This window comes from Eptesicus fuscus, chromosome 2 (assembly GCF_027574615.1).
Source record: "Eptesicus fuscus isolate TK198812 chromosome 2, DD_ASM_mEF_20220401, whole genome shotgun sequence".
Taxonomy (NCBI): Eukaryota; Metazoa; Chordata; class Mammalia; order Chiroptera; family Vespertilionidae; genus Eptesicus; species Eptesicus fuscus.
In genome coordinates, this window is record NC_072474.1 from 36,131,541 (window position 1) to 36,151,848 (window position 20,308).

General features: G+C 51.7%; 2 protein-coding genes across 4 annotated transcripts in view; one reads left to right on the forward strand and one right to left on the reverse strand.

Annotated features, from left to right (window-relative positions):
- PITRM1 (pitrilysin metallopeptidase 1) overlaps positions 1-5,269 on the forward strand; it is a 37,177-nt gene extending 31,908 nt beyond the window's left edge. For both annotated transcript variants that reach the window (XM_008157745.3, XM_028134249.2), the window contains exons 20-26: positions 859-979; positions 1,513-1,584; positions 2,144-2,256; positions 3,203-3,328; positions 4,262-4,407; positions 4,714-4,816; positions 4,899-5,269. In XM_008157745.3, the coding sequence (XP_008155967.2) occupies positions 859-979; positions 1,513-1,584; positions 2,144-2,256; positions 3,203-3,328; positions 4,262-4,407; positions 4,714-4,816; positions 4,899-4,992 (775 nt within the window). In that variant the 3' untranslated portion in view covers positions 4,993-5,269. The remainder of the gene's footprint in view (positions 1-858; positions 980-1,512; positions 1,585-2,143; positions 2,257-3,202; positions 3,329-4,261; positions 4,408-4,713; positions 4,817-4,898) is intronic.
- Positions 5,270-6,255: 986 nt separating this feature from the next.
- PFKP (phosphofructokinase, platelet) overlaps positions 6,256-20,308 on the reverse strand; it is a 62,631-nt gene continuing 48,578 nt past the window's right edge. For both annotated transcript variants that reach the window (XM_008157744.3, XM_028134252.2), the window contains 7 exons: positions 19,393-19,545; positions 12,178-12,342; positions 10,254-10,315; positions 9,786-9,897; positions 8,743-8,842; positions 6,747-6,849; positions 6,256-6,640 (listed from right to left, as the gene is read on the reverse strand). In XM_008157744.3, coding sequence (XP_008155966.2) covers positions 6,496-6,640; positions 6,747-6,849; positions 8,743-8,842; positions 9,786-9,897; positions 10,254-10,315; positions 12,178-12,342; positions 19,393-19,545 — 840 coding nt within the window. In that variant the 3' untranslated portion in view covers positions 6,256-6,495. The remainder of the gene's footprint in view (positions 6,641-6,746; positions 6,850-8,742; positions 8,843-9,785; positions 9,898-10,253; positions 10,316-12,177; positions 12,343-19,392; positions 19,546-20,308) is intronic.

A 20,308-nucleotide genomic window follows, 5' to 3' on the forward strand; every position in this document is an offset into this window, starting at 1 on the left:
TTCGATTGTAGTTCAACATGGAGAGTCCCAGTGCCTTCCCCATCAGTTTCTTAGAATCACCAGCAGGTTTTCCCAGACCATCTGGGTGGCAGGAGGGGAGCCTAAGATTGGTGAGGGGCCTTGCCCTGGGCAGAACTGACTGCCAGTTTTGGGCCAGCACTGACACTTGTACCCATAGTGTCTTAGGCAACTTAACCACTTGGATCTTCTGTTTCCTCCTCCATAAAACAATACTTTGCAGATTTATAGCAAAAAAAGAAAAGAATGCATTGCAGTCAGTATAGAGCCTGGAATATAGTTAATATTACTATAATGGTGTGTAATTTAACGGAAATAAATTTAGGATTCAGGGCCAAAAGGAGAAAAATACACTGTCAATTTACTATATAGTTCAAATAACTCATAGTATTATCTGTGATTCTGTAGAATTTGGAAGGGTTATATAAAAATACATTTTGAGAGAATAGGTGGCAACTTACAATTTCCTACTTTAATGACCAGTTTACATCTGCAAACTCTTGACTTCTCTTCTAGACAGGAATCGCAGTTTTCAGTCTATGACAGTGTAAGTGTGAAGGTCTTGGCAGCTTCAGGGGAATAATATTTACAGTCAGAAACCCTGTCTTTTCATCTTGACAACTGTATTAGCTGTAAGCCATTGAAAGATAAGACAGGCTTTCTGATTACTTGAAAGCATTGTGGTGAAGTATCACACTGATATTTCCATATTTGGCTACTGTTTCTTTTTAATGTTTTTGAGCATTATTTTATGCAAAAACAATATATTATCTCCTTTTGATTGCTTATTAATACTAGATGTAGTAAGAGTTTCCTGTTCATGCATGATTTTTTAAACAGATGTGCAGTGAATGCGACCCCACAGCAGCTGTCTCAGACGGAACAAGCAGTGGGAGACTTCCTCAAAAGTGTGGGGCGAAGTAAGAAGGAGCGGAAGCCGGTGCGCCCGCACGTGGTGGAGGTGAGAGCCTTTCCAGGGAAGGGCGGGTCCCAGACTGTCCTGTGTGCGGGCGCTGGTGTCCCCATTGCTGATGAGATCAGGTTGGGTGCAGCCCAGTGCTGACCCAGTTAGAAGTGAATTCAAACCCTCTAATTTGGCCTTTGACCCTGTGCTCCTATTGTCCCTGGAGCGCTTTGGCACACTCTCCTGATGAGGCAGGACACTGGGGTCTGAGATATGCTCTTGTAAGAACAGCCAAAAACGGTGCCCTGAGGAGGCCAGGCCCTTTCCCCTTTGTTATGGCCATGCGTCCCTCATCCCTGAATGGACCTGCCCCCCGCCTTCTCAGAGCCCCACCTGGAAGAGGTGTGGTGCCTCAGCTCCCAGACCATCTGAAAATCCATAGAAATCTATGTAGTTAAAACTTGTTTAAAACACCAAAGCAAATGTGCCCTAACACTTGTTATTAGCTTTATGAATTTTCTGGAATGTATCATCTTAGCCATTTGAAGTGAGTTTAGGATTTTTCTCATTTCTCCTGGAAACATTTTCAGAAAGCTCTGCCTAGCGGATGTGGGGGAAGCACACACGTTAGTGGATGCCAAGTCATCAGAAAGCTGATCACAGTAAGTGAACACAGCCCTGTCATTTCAGAACCAGCCGGCCCAGCTCGACTCTGGATAGGCTGGCGGCCCATTCCAGGTTGCCAGTCCGTGCCTCACGGCCGGCACGCAGGACCAGGGAGTCGTGTGTCTCATCCTGATGCCCATGAAGACCTTTGTCCCTCCACGTGGTCTCATCACCATGCCTCTATTTTAACTTGACTGCCGAATCAGTATTAATTCACCACCAATTGGGCGGTGTTGTCCCGCCCGCGCACTCAGCTTGGCGATCTGGGCATTGGGTTTGGCTCATCACAGAGAGGGCAACTGACTGTGTTCCTGGAGAGAAATGGAATGGAAAGGAAAGAAAAGCTCGCACAGTCAGTGACCGAGTTAGGACGAGCTGTTTCATTGCGGTTGTGTGGCGTGTTGTGATTGTCAGTGCCTTGCTCTCAGATGAGACCGTGGCTGGTGATGCCCACAGGAAGTAGGACATTCAGAAGTCCAGGTGGACCTGTACGGGAGGCACCTGTGGGCCACTCCCCATGATGCAGCCTGACCGGGCCTTCCCTTCCCTCCGCAGGAGCCCACTTTCACGCCCTGCCAGATGAAGACACACTTCCTGCTTCCGTTCCCCGTGAACTACGTCGGTGAATGTGTCAGAACTGCCCCCTACACGCACCCTGACCATGCCAGGTACAAACGAGGCGGGCAAGAAAACCATGACTCCAAGGAGGGGGGGCGGGGGGGGGCGGCCACGGAGAGGAGAGTCAGGGCGGGAAATGAAACACGCAGCTGCCCCTGGCTCCAGAAGTGCACAGAGAAAATGCGTCACATTGCTCAGCGTTTCTGTCGGTTTATTTCCGTATCTGTAGGAAATAGGCATGCTCTGTATGCTAGGCCGTCAGGGTAGGAATGTGTATTTCTATGACTAGAAAGATGTAGTTAGACCATGAAAATGTTACAAGAGGTATCTATGGGTAGTGGGATTATTGATATTTTTTGCCTCTTTTTTGTATTTTCTAATTTTCCAACAGTGAATGTGTGTTCATTAGGTAACATAGAAGTAATAGAAGTTTCTAAAGAAAAACACGTGGAGGGTAAACCCCTGTGGGCAGAGTGGAGCCTGCCCCGTCTTTAGGAACATGCTTCTCCCTTCAGCTTCTCACCAGGCTGTCCCCTGCTGGGCCGAGTGCTCACACAGAGCAGGGCAGCCTGTACTCATGCAGGTGGCAGTCACACTGGGTGTGCCCCCCTGGGAAGGTGCTCTCCAGAACCATCCTTTTCCTTCCAGGGCATCAGCTGTTAGCATTCATAATGGAAGTTAGTGGGGACATAGAAAACGCACACTCCAACCAAGGGAAACCCTAGGGAAGACGCCGTGGAAAGTTAGTCAGGAGCCTTCCACGTGCACGTGCACCCACTGATGTGGGGTCCAAGTTGTGGCTGCAGCTTTCACATGCTCCCTGTGGGTGGGAAGAGGTTAAGAGGGAGCTAGAAGTGTGGGGGAAGGTGTGTCTACTGCCACCCGTTATTCAAGCCACTGCTTTTTGTCTTCACCTAATTATACGCTTTATATTCTTTTACATTACTTCCTTGCCAGCCATGTTTTTAATTTGCATTCTTTAATCATTTATTTCAGTCTGAAGATCCTCGCACGTTTGATGACTGCAAAATTCTTGCACACAGAAATTCGAGAAAAAGGTGGTGCTTACGGTGGAGGCGCCAAACTCAGTCATAATGGAATATTCACCTTTTACTCGTATCGGTGAGCTTTTCTCTGACCATCTCGTACATGTGGACACAGTGTCATGTCACTGACAGTCACTGGCTCCAAGTGCTCAATATCACATCTCAGACAGTGGGGTGAACGTGAGAAACCATTGTCCCCACTTTCCCCACCTCTTCGGCACTTAACCACACCCAGCACTGTCCTTTCCGTTTTAGGGACAGCAGGGAAGAACAGGAAACTTTGTGCCTTAAATGAATCCTGGCCTTTTAGTGACAAGCATGTTTCAGTAGAAGGTGACCTGAGCAGTGTTCTGGCTGGTGGAATTGTAGAGGCTGGGCTCCTGGCTCCACTGCCTGCTTTCGCCCTTTAACTCTCTCTGCCTGAAGACACGCATTCTAATATTCTAGGGAAAGGACACATTGTGCCCCTGAGGCACTTCTCTTTACCCCCCGACTGCTACAACTTCTGGGCATTTCCTAGTGTCCGGGCTGGGAGCTGCAGGACAGAAACCACCACCTAAGGCCCCCGCGCCCCGGCCCCTGCAGTCCGTAGTATGAGCAAAGGCTCTGCAGCCCTTTCCACCGAGCCGGTGCCGGCGCTCCAGGACTGGACCAGATATGGGTGATGATTCCACTATTCTGAGTGCGTCCTTTGGAAGCAGGGTTTTCATTTAACCTTTCTTAGCGTTTCTCCATGAGTCTCATTCAGTCCAACGTTTCCTCCCAAGGAAGTTGCAGTGGGTGCATTTAATAACCTGGTGTGAGGCTGGGTGAACAGACCCCGTCTTCAAGGGCAGGGAGAAGATCAGATGGCCTGTGGCCAGGTTGAAATTTCCAGAGTGTTGATTTTTGAACTAAGCTTAAAGTAGAGCCGTTAACAGCTATAAGTGTTGAAGCTGTGAAGTCAGCACGTGATTGTTGCTTATTTTTTTGTGGTAAACGTGAGTAACTAACTCTTCGGGTCTCCCAGGGATCCGCGTTCAACAGAAACACTCCAGTCTTTTGCGAAGGCTGTGGACTGGGCCAAGTCTGGGAAGTTCTCACAGCAGGACATTGACGAGGCCAAGCTCTCCGTGTTCTCTGCTGTGGACGCTCCTGTGGCTCCTTCGGACAAAGGTACGTGGAGTAGAAAACACAAGCACCTGGATGGTAGGTGCGCAAGACAACTCCAGGCTGAGTTCCCGAAATGTGTACCCACCTCACCTCACCTCCCGCCGCCGCCTCCTTTGTGATACACCTTGAGAGTGAGCATCTTGGTTTGCTGCTTGAAAGGGGCGCATTTCACCATCTCAGAGCTTCAGTGAGCTGCCAGTGCCCCAAAGGGGCCTGGGTCAGGGTCAGCCCCCTGGGAGCAGGGTCTGTGGAACAGGGTCAGCCGCATGCTGTCCCCGCCAGCTTCCCCAGTCACCTGTGCTCCTTCAGGGCTGGACCACTTCCTGTACGGCCTCTCAGATGAGCTGAAGCAAGCGCACAGGGAACAGCTCTTTGCCGTCCACCGCGAAGGTCTCATCGATGTGAGCAACAAGTGAGTACGGCCACGTGGCCTGCAGTGTGAACCTGAGGGCGCCTGATGTGGAAACAGTCTGACCCCCGCCCCCCGTTTCCAGGTACCTCGGTGTCGGGAGGAGCACCCACGGGCTGGCTCTGCTGGGACCAGAGAACACGAAGATCGCCAAGGACCCGTCCTGGATCGTCAGATGACAAGGAGCTCCGTGCTCAGGACGCGGCTAACATGGCTCACGGGCCCGGAGAAGGAAGCCGAGCCAAATATCTTCCTCATTTATCCATCTTAAAATTTTGCCAAAGGTATGGACTTGCCTGTCAAGTCAGCCCCACGCTCTTCTATCTTAAAGAAGGAAGTGGGTGATCATGAAGAAATGGAAATAATCATGTATTAAATGCCAGAGGTGCACAACTGTTGTAAGACTTTCTAATAATGATAGAACATTTATTTAAAATAAAAGGCAACTCTGACCTACCTGTGCTTTAGTTATTTTAAATGACATTTTGCTAAGTAGTTCTTAAGACCTTTAATTAAAAAATGAATGAGTGAAATGAATGTGTTTGGGGTTAATAAGCGTTAACTTGTTCCCATTTTGTCTTTACTGAAGGGCTCTGTCTCATATGTTGCTCACTTTACGTTTTTCAGACAGAAAGTAAACTTCTCATGTTATCCTCACGTCCTAAACACGGCCACCGGCAGAGCGCCTTCTGCGTTGCTCAGGTGTGCGCTTCGCGCTCCTCACACAGGAGTCAGTGGCCACTGCACCCAGCAGGGCTGTCAGCGCCCTTTCCAGCAGGCTCAGATGATCATGAGCATTTTTAAGCAATCGAGTATTTTTTAGTTAAGGTTTGTACAGTTAGTTAGACATACTGCTCTCACGCACCTAGCAGACTACAGTATAGTATAAACATAACGTTCATACGCACTGGGGAGCCCAACATTTGTGTGACTCGCTTTACTGGGACACTGGCTCTTTCGCGGTGGTCTTCCTGTATTTCTCATCATCCGCCTTCTCTACTCTGCACGACTCCTTCCCCCACGGCTGGGGGACAGGCTGGTTCCTCTCACCCCAGAAGAGCAGAGGCTGGAGAAAAGAGACACTAGGTAACATGCCTCACCTTCCTCAGTGCACAGCTAGGACAGGTTGAGTGTGGAAGCTCACCTTCTTCCTGACGCACGTGTTCCTGTTGCTTTTAAAGGAGCCCCTGTGGCCGGAGTTGGTCACCTCACCTGGGGTCCTGGTCTGGGCCTTCTCTGCACACCTGCCAGGTCCCAGGTCTGTGTGTCACAGCATTGCCTTGCCCATTGTGACTGCTTCCGTGCAGCCTACTTCCCTGATCCCTACAGAATACATTACTAGTACCTGCCCTCTCAACTGCCTGCAGACCTTCGGTAGCTGTCCCCAGATCCTGAGGTTTAATGCCTACTGAAAAAAATTAAAAGCACTTAGTACCGTGGTCTGAGTTTTAGCCAAATGTTTAATCCCACGGGAAATGCACATGGTAAAGCAGGAGACTGTATGTGACACAGCAGACAACTCACTGGAGGCTTAGCATCCAACGGGGGTGTGGAGGGTACAGGGCAGTGCTCTGTGATTGGGGATTAACGTCCACAGTACTCACATAAAGTGCTGATAAATAAGTGTTACAAAAATGGGCGGTAAACAGGAAGTCCGACGAATCGCTGGCGGGCGGCGGCGCCTAGATGGCTGCAGGCTCCTCGGGGCCAGTGTGAACGTGCTCCAACTGGCTCGAGTCCGAGACCTCAAAGCTGGCCTTGTACTTGGCCAGGATCTTCATGAGGGGCCGCAGCTTCAGCCACCACTGCTCTTTGGGAATTCGGTGCCTGCGGATGAGAGGCGGCAGGGGTGAGAACAGTGACTATGGCGGTGGCCTCCCTCTGTCCTTGACTCTTGTCCCCATTCCTTCTACCTGCACTAAGGTTTACTTACTCAAAGTCTGTCTCCTCCTTCAGCTCTGCCACAGGTCGGAAAAGGAGGTTTCTTTGGCATATTCCCAGCACGCAGATGGAATCATCGGTTACAAACTTTCTTCCTATAAAGGACAGAGAGTGACCTGAGAAGGGCTGCTGGGTCGTGTGGAAAGGTCAGGTGAAATGGCCAGTGAGGCCAGCAAAGTGGCCAGAGAAGGTTTGCTGACGGGAGGGAGCAGAATCCTGTGAGGAGACTGAAGAATTGGGACTTCTCACATCCTCCCTGGGCAGAAGCCAGACTCCCAGACCCCTGGAGCTGTGATGAGGTGGGCAGAGAACACCCTGTGAGTCCCCGTCAAGGTTCGGGGAAAGAGGCAGAGATGATGGGGCACCCTCACTCCACATTAGCTCTGACAGGAGCTGTTAGCTGTGCTTGGCAGGGAGACACCCCATGGAGAGTAAGGTGGTACAGACACAGCTCACTAAGTACTGGACTGGGAAGATGGGCTTAAACTGCAGCAAGAGTTCAGGTACATGCTAGTAAGAAAGTACACTCATGACTGCACATACTGTGAGCAGCTGGGAATTAGTGAGGTGAGCTTCCTTAGATGACCAGTGAAAAGAAGAAAATAAATCCAGATTTATTTTTATAGGATGAAATATAAAAGTAGAAGTTAATGTAAAAAACATTAGTAGGAAAAAACCAAAGCCAGTTCTTCGAAGACTAAAATTAGGTTGAAACTTTACATCGCTGTGTTTGCATAAGGCAAACACTGGAAATACACTTAAACACACAGACCTGGGAAGATTGGTCAAGAAAACAGAGGGGAAGGACATACAGGTACCAGCACAATAACTAATCCTTCAGTGATGGGACCAGAAGGGCTGCCAGCATCAAAAAAAAGAATATGATGAAAATCTTCATGTCAAAGTTTGTGAAAATTTAGATGAATTTGAAAAGTTCTTAGAAAGCATAACTTACAAAAGGGATGCAAGAACCAAACATGAAAAAAGACCAACAAAAATGAGCAAACAAAAAAGAAACAGAGATAGTTCTATAAACAGTAAAGAAATTGAGCAGGTCAGCTTCACCTACCCTACAGGGAAAGCGACAGAACCTTTGATGGAGGTGTCTGGAGTTTATTAACATCCAAAAATCAGAACATCTTACAAGTTATTTCTGAGAGGAACCCCCGACTTAGAAAGTTGACCTAGCACCTGACAGGGACAGGATGAGCAGGAAATGGCCGAAGCAAAAACCCAGACCAGCTGGGGTTGGGGAGGTTGTCCCCCAGGAAGGCAAAGTGGCCTTAACACTAGGAAATCCATTAAGACTTAAATGACCATCCCATATGATGCAAAAAGTGTGTAAGATCCTTTCATGATTGAAAAGTATGTAGTGAACAGAGTATCCAAGAGCAAGCAATAAGTAGCAGAGAGAATGACTTCAGTTAAATGTTACTGAGAATTTGTAGTCCCAAAGTATTGAAGGCATTCCCTACTCGAAGCTGGACTAATAACACCTGGAAGGTTTGATCCGTGAACTCTGAAGGAAGCGACGGGCTGGTTCCCACAACCCGAGGTTCTGCTGAGGGGCGGGGAGGGTGAATATGGGAGAGGCACACGCTTAGGTGGACGGAGAAAAGAGTCTAGATACCTCTGCTCCTTCCTTGCCTGCTCTAAAAAGGAGTCATGAATGAATCAATGAGAAAATCTGAAAGTATCTTCAGGGCCAGTCTAAAGTGGTGCAGGTGGCAAAGACAGAAAACAAGGAGAGATCTCATCTTGGGTCTTGCAGAGGAGCCCATATGTGAACAGCAGTTTTGTTAAGAAGAGTGTCACTGAATGACCTGATGCCTCCCATCTCGAATCAGCAGGAATAAAGCATTTTGTACTAATTACATTGACACCTAATTATAACCTTGAAAGCCATAACTAGCAAGCGCAGAGTCTGGTAAGAGTAAAAGCGTCATGTGGTGCACAGCCCCAGCACAGGCCACCCCGCCACTCGGCACCTTTTCCTTGCGCCTCCTTCAGTTTCCCGGTGATCCACTGCATGGCCCGGGCAGAGATCTTGGTTCCAAAGTTTCTGTCAAACGGGGAAGGCGCTCCTCCCTGTGGGTGGTTAGTTATATGTTAATTATACAACCGCACCTTCCCGGATAATTGTTTTAAAAAATGAAGTGGAAATAAAATTACTATTTAACAAAATTCACATCACATTTGTAAATATGGGCTTTGAGGATCTGTTTTGTTTCGTTAAATGTTACCTCCTTGTGTATAGCTGGGACCAGACAAAAGCAAGCCCATGGCTGCTGCCCGAGAAGCTGAGCCTGTGAGGCAAGGGCCACAGTGCTTTCGTCCCCTTCGGGTCGTCATCATCATTTTAAATATTCTATCAGGATTCCTTAACCTTATTTTGGGATGGGGAGGGGGGTCCCAGTTTCCTTTCACAAAATACACACCTGCCTAGCATTGCATCATAGATTCAGGAGATTCAGGGACCCTCTGAAGTGAGCAATGGGCCCAAAGTTAGAAGTTCCTAGGACACAGGAGGGGTTAGTGGTGATGGGACCAGGGCAGGCATGCGGTCGGGAGGCGGGGCCTGTGCTTCCAACCCACCCCTGCCTGTCATCTTACAGGGCGTGCCCCGGGTTCTTTCCACTTCCTTCTGATTCCGTGCAAATCTCAAGTATCACTTGTTTGATGCTCCTATTTGAATGCTTATTTTTGCCCAATATTAAAGGAGATACTTTGAATAAGTTTTTCCAATTAATTGGCATCATATGAAAGTTTACCTTTTCCTTAAAATGCTGATCTACCCAAATTTCACAACAGAATTCCTAAAGCTGGTGACATCCAGTATGACTTCTAACTGGGACTGGAACATAGTTCAGATGTTTTTAATCATCTTGGACTTTATTTATGAATGCACATCATTTCCCCACAATGGCTAAAATAAGGCATCCATCTGAAAGGAAGTCACATGACCAACAGCTTCCCTTTCTGTTTTGCGGGACCCGGGGGCCACTCATGAGGGGTGGGGTGCCGGCCCTACCTGCTGCATGTGGCCCAGCACGTTCTTCCTGCAGTCGAACACCCCTCTGCCCTCCTCTGAGTAGAGCTGGTAGATGAAGTCGGTGGTGTAGTTCTCATTGCAGTTCTCGTTTCTGAAACGGGAAGCACGGGGCTCAGGGCTGGGGCGCGTCTGCCCCGCGGGCGCTGAGAGAATATTACGGCCGCCTCAGTCCTGATCCTGTGAACAACTGCACACGTTTTCTTCTCTTTATAAATGTCAGAGGTGTAGTTTAAATAATTACAAAGCAAAAATGAATTTTTAAAGATTACCCTCCACTCATTTGAGTACATGCAAGTTTTTCGCACAAGCCCAGCATCTCCGCTGCGTCCTCCCAGCAGGACCCAGGGTGGTGTTGGAGAAGCAGGGCTCCCCCCACCCCCATTTTAGATCACAAAGTGGGTGATTTCTGAGAAGCTAGGTTCTTAGACTAGAACTGAGATCTGTTACCTGAGCACGAGGCCCCTCTGAATGCTGGTCTTCATCTTCTCTGTCAGGTGCTCCACGTTGGTCTAGGAAAGAGTGCTCCGTTAGTCACATGGGAAACCTACTAAGCACCTACTGTGTGCCAGGCACTGTGCGACCCTAACTGCTGAACGTAGCAGCTGCTCTGAGCTGACATTTTGGTGGCGAGGACAACAGAAAATACATCAGGTAGTGACAAGCCCTGTGGTGAAGATTACAGACAAGGTCATGTTACGGGCATATGTAGGGGGTGGCACTCAGCTTCCATGGGAAACACTTGCCAAAATAGGTTTCCATCCTAGATAGAACCTTAATCCGTATATTCCGTGTCCTTGCCTAAGCTTATAAATTTATTTTATTGCTGCTTACCTATTTTCATGACAACATTTTTTATCTCGGAGGAAAATATCTGTCACCTCACTTTATATAGAATCGCATACATACGATTGCCTAGCGAGCATTTCCAGGCCAAGAGAAATTTTTCTAGACTCAAATCCCATTAATCATTACATTTGTTAGCACCTACTACGTGCCGAGAGCGATGGCATGGGATGGGGAGACACTATCTTTAGGCAGGTGTGTGAAGTATAAATGTTTAATTCAATGTTGAAGAGAAATTCATAGGTCAAGATAAAAAACAATCACAGATAACTAAAAACATCAAGTACCTCTCTATTTGATTTCTTCGGTACAGAAATAACTAAATTATAGCTTTTACGAAGTTGTTTTATTTGTGCTTTTGTGTATTTCAGCTGTGTTTACTGGCTAATGCCTGTCCTGAACTGGCTGACCTCCAACCCATGCCTGGGCTGAGCCACCAAACTAACTTGTGCTTGCCCCACTAGCCTCCACTGAAAGCTGGGAGCCCTGGGAGCCCTTATCTGTTTAGAATAGCCATTGTGATGGCTATTTAAAAGCCATTTAAAAGCAGCAGCGACACCCGAGTGAACCCTCATGTCAGCCCTACTAGGACTGTGGGTGCTGTTGGCACATCAGTGTGGGTCCCTCGACTCCAGCATCAGTCCTACTCTGGCAGGGGTGCTGGGTGAGCAGGCTGCCCTGTGTATATATGGGAAATCTCTAATGTGAGCCTAAAACTGCTCTAAAATAAACAAAATCTGTTAATGAAAAAAAAAAAAAAAAGGAAGTGAGCTGCAGGGAAGGGCAGGAGGTAAGCCTGGTTCCCATTTTGTTTATAGTGGGCAGTGCCCACCAAGTGCATTAAGCCCACTGCTGTATCCCACACAGGGCGGGGGGTGCCACGCGTTCCCTCGTTGAATCCCACATTCACAGTGGACAGAGCTGCTTGTCCTGGTGGCCGCTGTGCTCCAGGAACGGAGGTTAACCCCTGCGACCTTCCCACACGCGGACCACAGGCACCGGAAGCCTCGGGAGCTCAGTGCTCATCCTGGGAAGCCCTGGTCAAATGGCTGGTGACCCACGACAGGAACAGTGACTGCTCAGCGGAGGAAACTGTAATCCTGGGTGAGTGGAAGCTGCCTGACCCAGGAGCTCACGCTGTCACCGCACACAGAGCTCTAGCACAGAGTCAGTGCATCTGCACACAACCTGGATTCGGGGGAGGGTCGCTGGAAGTGCCTATGACCTGGTGTATCGCACCATCTAAACAACAGGGTTGGGGCATGGCTCAGTGGTTGAGCACCGATCTATGAACCAGGAGGTCACGGTTTGATTCCCAGTCAGGGCACATGCCTAGGTTGCGGGCTTGATACCCAGTGTGGGGTGTGCAGGAGGCAGCCGATCAATGATTCTCTTTCATTATTGATGTTTCTGTCTCTCTCCCTTCCTCTCTGAAATCAATAAAAAATAAATAAATAAATAAATAAATAAAAATAAAAACAACAACAAAGGCAGCACTGAAGGACTTGGAGACAAGCACACTACGTACCTGCAGGTCTCGGATGTCAAAGGGCTCCTCAAAGATGTAGGCGGCGTCGGCCCCGGCTGACAGGGCCCCCATGTTAGCCAGGTAGCCGCAGTAGCCGCCCATGGTCTCAATGATGAACACGCGGCGCTTAGTCCCGCTGGCGGACTGCTTGATGCGGTCGCACGTCTGGACACAGAGAAGGATGGGTTATTCCAACACGTAGCCAGCCGGTACTGGGACGGGAGCAGCCAAGAGCCCGGCAGGTCCTGCGTGTCTACCACGTAGGGGCAGAGATGGCTGGCCTCGGTCTTGACCTTAGTCACTAGGAAGTTCTATTTGGTTTTCTTCTAAAAGGCTCCCAAGCCCGGCTGGTGTGGTTCAGTCGTTGAGGTCAACCCATGAACTAAAAGGTCGCTGGTTCAATTCCCAGTCAGGGCACATGCCCAGATTGTGGGCTTGATCCCCAGTAGGGGACGTGCAGGAGGCAGCTATCGATGATGTTTCTCTCTCATCAATATTTCTCTCTTTGTCCCTCTCTCTTTAAAAATCAATAAAAAATCAAAATAAATAAATAGAAGGCCCCCCATTACCTTTGGGTTTGATCACGCTCAACCTACGCCAGGGCACCTCTACTGAGGTGGACAGTGGCTCCTAGACAAAAGGCCCCATGAATCTTCCAGACACATGGGATGGCAGGTCTCCTAAGGAAATGTCAGCCATCACCTCTTCAGCACACAGAGATACCCACATGCTGCCGCCAGGCTGCTGTCCTCTCTTCTCAACCCACCAAGCCTCTGACCAGTTCTGTCTATGAAACGCTCTGATGCAACCCTTGCCTTCCTCAGCATTGAGTAACATCTCCTTCTTCCTCGAGTATTTCACAGCCTTCCTACGGACCCCCCGGGGCAGCCCACTCCAGCGCTGTCCTGCTCTCAGGCCCTCACACACACTGCCCGTGGTGGGCTGGATAATGGCCCCCAGAGGTACGCAGAGGGAGGGCTGACCAGGGACAGGTCACGTCACACTGAAGCAAGATGCGGCCTGCAGGCCTCGCAAATGAGAAGGGATCACAGGCCAAGCAAGCAACAAGCGGCAGCTCTAGGAGCCAGAAGAGCAGAACAGGTTCTCCCAGAGCCGATGGAGGGTGCACACCTGCCAACACCTTGGCCTCGGCCCAGTGAAATCATCGCGGTCATCTGGCAGCTAAGGAGCCAGCGTCGGCCCCTTCCTGCCTCGTCAACATGACCCAGACGTGAGTGTCGTTCCCTCAGGAAAACCACCTGACCGCCAGGACGAGACAGCTCCGATGCAGGGCTCCCCTGACACTCACGCCTTCCTTCACAAAAACCACCTCAGCCCACCTTCCTGCAACCTTCTGCATAATTATTTGACCTGGGGTGTCGCCCTCACTGGTCACAGGCTGAGCTCACATGTAGCCATGCCTGGGACACAATTAGGGCTCAATCAATATTTGGCAGTGATTGGAATAAAAGCATCCCACCCATCCATCAGCCAGCGAAGGCTGTGGCACGGACTCCTGGGACTAAACCATCCTGCATCTCCAGGGCAATCACAAGGGGTCTGGGGAGAGGTGGGCCCGAGACCAGGGGTCACGAATCTTTGGGGGCAAGAGGAGGAGGTTTGTACACAAAAGTGTATCGATTCGGAAATTTTCACGTAAGTGCTTTGCGTCACCTATGAGAGCATTCTGACTTCCACACACGGGGCCAATTGCTGTCACTCCTAACGAGGCTGTCAATTTCCTGGGTGGAACCTCACCTTCCCCTAATAATTAATCACAATAATTAATTATTCCAGATGCAGCACATGCTTTGTAGTCTCTAGGAGCTGCGAGGGGAGGAGGAGATAGCACCAATGAGGGCAATTCTTGTCTGACGCAGGCGGGGGATGGACCAGACAGGCCCCCGGAGGCCCGACTGCTGCCAGGCCAGCACTTACACTGCCCTGCACAGTCTGTCTCAGAAGAATTCTGGGGGCTGGGGTGGAACAGGGCTGCACACATGGGCGGATGCCCGGGTCCCCCTGAGCTGCAGAGTCGCAGAGTACCCCCGGCAGGCCTCCTTGTCACCAATGCGGAGAGCAGGTTATAGCCACTGACTGGCAGAAGAACGTGCCCACAAAGCAGCTCCCCTGTGAGGCCAGTAGGAACATGTGCATCTCGGCACCAACCCCACAAAGGTCAGGAGCCCTAGTGGCCCCGGCCGTGAGCCAAGACCCCGCTCTCTGTGAGCCGCAGGTGTCAGCAGTGGCCGCTGGCCGGCACCCTCCGCCGCGGCTTGCAGCTTAGACACGCCATTCCTAACTCCTCCCTCTGCATCGCCTTGGTTGTGTCTGAGGGTCCAAATTCCTTTCTTCTAAAAATAGTAAGGTATTCCAGCCCGTCTCATTCAGTTACTAAAAGCAGTCCTGACAAGCGAGGGGGTGGCACGTGGTGGGGAGGGGCAGGCTCTGGGTGAGAGGATGGAATCAGGGAGGGCAGATGCCCCCTCCTGGCCCGGACGCCCCACCAGCCCCTCCAGCCTCTGGTGAACCTTGACCCCCTCCAGTGGCTGACAGACGATTCTCCCAGAGAAATCTTTGGGTCCTGTCCCACTGGAGGAAAAACCCCACGTGACAGTTCCAATGCCGCTAACATTGTGCCACACTGGAGTTATAAAAATGCAAGTCGAATGTGAAAGGATAAAGTGGCACTTGGAATGGTGCAAGATAGAAAAGACTCTGTGGATTTGTCAGTCCTGTCCCGTTAACGGGCTAGGAGGTGGCCTCCCATGACTTGGGCTCCCAGGAGGAGGAGCGTAGGCTGGACTTGGAGTCCAGACCAGGCTGGCCAGGGCCAGGAGGGTTCCCCCCGCAAAGCGCAGGGCAGTGGCGAAGCTGGGTGACATGCAGGTGCAGACGAGGGCAGAAGTGGGACGGCAGCGGAAGATGACGACGGTGCCCGCAGAGGCGTGAGGGGGTACCTGCAGCCACCAGCACCCAGTGGCCGGTGACTGCTCTAAGGGTCTGTCTATGATGGAATTTTACCTGAAAGCAGGAACTGCAAGGCCCACGGGAGCCTCCGGCTTGGGATCGAGGCCATCCCCCTGCTGGAGGCTGAGGGCAAGCCCACCTCCTGCCACAGCTTTGTGAGAAAATGAGCAAGAAGCTCAGACGTGCCCATCGGTTGGAGAGCAAGAAACTCCGGCGAGTGGGCCTAACACCAGCCCTTCCTGTCCTCTCCCCGCATCCCATTTGGCCTCGGAGGGGCTGTGCCACTCTGAGCGGGGCCCTGAAGCAGAGTCAGGGCTTTCACGAGACGTGATGGTCTGAAGGAGGTGTCGGTGGCCGCTTTCCTCTCCCTGTGGGGGGAGGACCACGCCCACAGCAGAGGCCTTGTGCCCACTCACCAGCCACGCACGTCTGACAATGACCAGAGCCTGACACTGAGTGGGCACCGGGCGGGTTGGAGCTCGGGAAGGGGCGTCATTCCAGCGATGGAACAGGGGTGCCAGAGCATCTACGGAGATGAAGGTGGGCGCTCCGAGATGGAGAAGCTGGGAAAACCGCCTGTCATTGTCATGGAAAGTGTGACAGAACCTCCCACTAATGGAACAAAAGGGAGTGGTAATAAATGTGGCCCCTTCATTCTGGAGGGCTGGCCAGGTTTCCCCTCTCAGTTTCCACTTGAGTCCATCCCGGCAGCAGTGCTCCCGGGGAGGAGGGCATCCGGGAAGCCGTCCCAGGGGAGCCCTTACCTCCACCAGCGAGTCCAGGGCAGTGTCACAGCCCAGGCTCAGGTCTGTGCTGGGGACATTGTTGCTGATGGTGACAGGCAGGATGCAAGTGGGGATGCAGAACTCCTGGTGGCTGCCCCGTGCCTGCGCGAGCGTGACTGAGCTCTGGAAAGCCTGAAGCAGCAGTGAGGGCGTCAGCGGCCGGCGGGCGGGGCGCTCACCTGCCATGCGCGGGCGGGCGAGCTCCCCCGTGTGCGTCAGCGGGGAGAGAAAGCTGCGGCCAGTGCTGTGAGGGCGCAGGGCAACCTGATGGGCTGGGCACAGGCCTCGGACGGGGATCTCCAGTGCAGGGGGTGTGGGGTGCTGGCCTTGGCAGGGTGTTCACTGCCCAGCACGGACGCAAGGAGGAGGCAGCAAAGCAGGGCCGAAGCGGCGGTGGGGTTAGTGGTGGGCAAACAGCTGGCCTTTCTAGGCATCTCCAAAGGGAGGCAAACCACTTAGGGCCTGGCCAGTCTGGGGACTTCCCGCAGGGAGTGGGGCGAGGCCCTGACCGTTAGGACTCTGCAAATGACCCCCATCAGTGGCCATGTCCTGTGCCTCTGCTCTGCGCAGGGGGAACGGCCCCCGCATGGCCCTTTGCCGTGCTTACACAAGCAGCATGGAGGAGCCAGAACCCCGAGTCGCTCTGGGACCCCACGGAGAAATTGTTTGGCTCTGATGTCGAAAAAGCCAGCTGTTCTTGGGGGACACGGCAGAGATTTGGATCACCTGCCTCGAGTGTTAGACAAAGCAGTTCATTAGTACACAGGCCCGCTGTCCACCATCCCCACGCCCACGGAGCTCCAGCACAGATAGCCTTTGGTGGCCCGTTCATTCTGGAGGGCTGGCCAGGTTTCCCGTCTCAGTTTCCACTTGGGTTCATCCCGGCAGGCCAACAGCCCCTTGTGTGGTCTCTATTTACCCCCCTAGTGCGACCAGTGCGCACGGCAGGAACGCCACGTGGGAGGCAGGCGGGGATCCTGCTGTCCCGTGGTTCTCTGAAACGAGTCAGGTTCAAGGGCGCCTGTGGCCTGGGAGTGAGTGGATGGTGGGCCTGCGGCGGGTTAGTCCAGGGAGCCGAGAGGGAGGCGAGGGGGTCACTCACCTGCCTGACAGCTCCTCTATCACACCCCTCCTCCCTGTCTTGCCTCAGGGTCCGAGGGGAGATGTGACAATGGCACGGAGTGACCCGGACACTGGTGCTGTCTACTCTGAGAAAAGAGACTGGATGGATTTATAGGGAAACAAGCCTGGTTTCCAACGTCTTCCCTCACAATCCCGGCTGTCAGCAGGGCTGTGACTGTGGCTGCCTTCGCGGCCTACATGGCTGCACGGAGCTCAGCACACAGCACTGTGTTGTGGCTGAACAGTGTCTGGCTCTGGGGGTGGACAGCACCCCTTGGAAAGCCCGAAGCCACAGCACGGGGACTCCAAATGCCTGCCCTGGCCCGGACACCGACCCCTTTCTGACGGGCAAGTGCGCTGAGAGCAGGTTCCCGCGACGCACCTGTGAGCTGAGCTAAGCGCTGGCAGAGGGAACGGCCGTGAGGACGATGACGCAATATGCAGAGACGCCACAGCCGATAACCTGAGCCCCTCGAGGGTATCTCACTTGAGCACCTTTGGCATTCTGGGCCTGAATCCAAACCTCCTGAGGATTCAACCTCCTTTTGGCTTTAACAAACAGAACGCGGGAAGAAAAGGCAGTTTCTACACACTGTGCCATACCTTGGTCCATGCAGCCCCAGGGTACCCTGAGCGGGCCCACGAGGGGTCGTCCTGACTTCCCATCGTCCCAGATCACCAACCACAACCAGAACCGTCGCACCACCGAGACCACCTGGCTCACCTGGCAAAGGCGCCCTGGCCCGTCACCAAGGCCGGGGGTCGAGCCTACAACCTAGATATGTGCCCGTGATTAGAATTGATACCGGGACCCTTCAGTCCATGGACTGACACTCTATCCTCTGAGCCAAACCAGCTATAGCTGGTTTCCACATTTTCAACAACATACATGTAAGTATTACTTCATAATCTGGCGGCGGGGGGCAGGGGAGGATTCTTTGTAGCAGAGGAGCCTAGAATTACAAAGCCGGAGAGTCCTGTGTGGGTGCCTAAAGTGGGTATCAAATACCACAAGGAACAGAGGCCAGCCTTGTCAGGACCCGCAGAGATGCTGGTCAAACCCTGCCCACCCCTACACCCCACCCCACCCCCACCCCCACCCCACCACCCCTGACCACCAGGGTTCTGATTAGGTAACAGGAAAAATTCATTCCAGTTGCTTCAGCTACAAGCTCAGCATAATCAGATTCAAAATCCAGCAAAGGCAGGGAAAAGAGCGCTACAAGCGAAGGTGGAGTTCACTTGGGGACAGACAGGACCTGCGATTCGCAGCTGGGGGGTCCGTGAGGGGAGGACTAGTCGGAGCAGGGGAAGCAGCAGGGAGTCACAGGCAGCAGGAGCAGGGCCAGCAAGCGGTCAGGGGTGCGCACGGCGCGGGCCTCCAGCACGGGGACGCAGCGACACCGGGCGGGCTTTTTAGTAAAAAGATCGCAGAAAGTTTAGGAAGCTCTCAGAAAAGCAACAGACAAGCAGTAAGCATTACTTACCAGTGAATTTTATTTTAAAAGCATTTCTTTTTATTTACCAGCACTAGAAACAAAACGGATGCCATGGGTTTAAGGGGGGAGAATCTTAGAAAATCATTCATAAGACCTAGGTCTCAGAAGGAAAACTAAACTTCAGAATTTACTGAAAAAAATGTAGACACTGAATTAAAAAAAAAAAAAAAAGTTTTCTATGTTAGATGCTGATCTGCAAACTCACATGGTATTTCACCAAGTGTGACTTGCAAATACAATAATAAGGACACATTTCTACATTATTGCCATTTAACAAACCAACAAAACAACAACAACAAAAAACAACACCTTAAATAGTACCAATATTCTATAGATGCATCCCCAATCTACTATGCGGAGAGCGATGCTGATGGGCTCAGGTAAAAGAATAATGAACACCAAAGAGGGGTTCAGGTCGATGGATAAAATTACAAAATATTTTGCTCAGGTTCTGTCCCCACGCAGCCTGCTATTCAGTCGGACCCAGACTCGTCACAGCAAGGTGACAGAGGCTACAATTAAACTGCAGCCAAAAAGCCCCACAAAACTAATTTGAACGATCGTCCAAATCACCAAGCACTGCAGGCGAGTGCGGAGCTGCCATGCTCTGTCGCGCAGGGACTCCGTGCAGGCGCAGCACAGGAAAGACGGGGTACAGACCTTTGGGAGCTGGATCAGAGAGGGTCAGATTTTTAAAAAATACTTTTCTGGAAACAAACCAACGCCCCCGACCCGGCCCGTGTCTCTAGTGCACTGGTAGATAAAAACGGGCCAGGCGCCCCCGGTCAGTGCCCTCGGCGAGGGCCCGCGGCACCTGCTTTGCTGCCGCACAGACTTACGTCAGTGATGGTGTTCAGAGCGGTGTCGGCACCGATGCTGAAATCGGACCCCGGCACGTTGTTGGACACGGTGGCGGGAACCATGATCATGGGGACACAGAACTCCTCGTGCTTCCCCCGGGCGGCTGACAGTTCCAGCAGCCCCAGGTAGCCCTGTGGGACAAGCGTGTACAGTTGGGGGGCGGGCAGAAGTGGGGCATCGATAAGACCACTAGGAAGTCAACGTGGAAACACATGAAGGTCACGACAGGGACAAGCAGTTCTTTAAGCACAAAGGGGCCCAGGGGACCTCGTCATGTAGACTTAAGACCAAGTCTCCCATTGGCAAGTGTCTCGGTAGTTGAGACTCTTGAATTTTCTTGAAAGGAAACCATAAGGTTATCACGGGACTGATCTTGGTTGAATAGGAAAAAAAAAAAAAAAATGCATACCGGCATGGCTCAGTGGTTGAGTGTCGACCTATGAACCAGGAGGTCACCGTTCAATTCCCGGTCAGGGCACATGCCTGGGTTGGGGGCTTGACTCCCAGGGTGGGGTGTGCAGGAGGCAGCTGATCAATGATTCTCTCTCATCATTGATGTTTCTCTCTCTCTCTCCCTCCCCACTCCCTTCCTCTCTGAAATCAATAAAAATATTTTTTTTTTTTAAAAAAGAAAAAAATTAAGGCCTACAGCCCAATATGGGATAAAACAAATGAGCTGGCCACATAACCCCCTTCCTCTCTGAATGGCCATGAACTGCAGCCTCAGGGGAGAGACTCATTCCTGTCATCCTGGAAGACACCAGAACTCACAGGACGGACGGGCCCATCCAGGCTCAGGGTCGCCTCCCGCTGGGTGAGTCCCACCCCCTGCTACGCGCTGCCTCACCGTTGTCCAGTGGCAGTTGGGCCTGGGGTGCTATGCCCGCAGTTGGC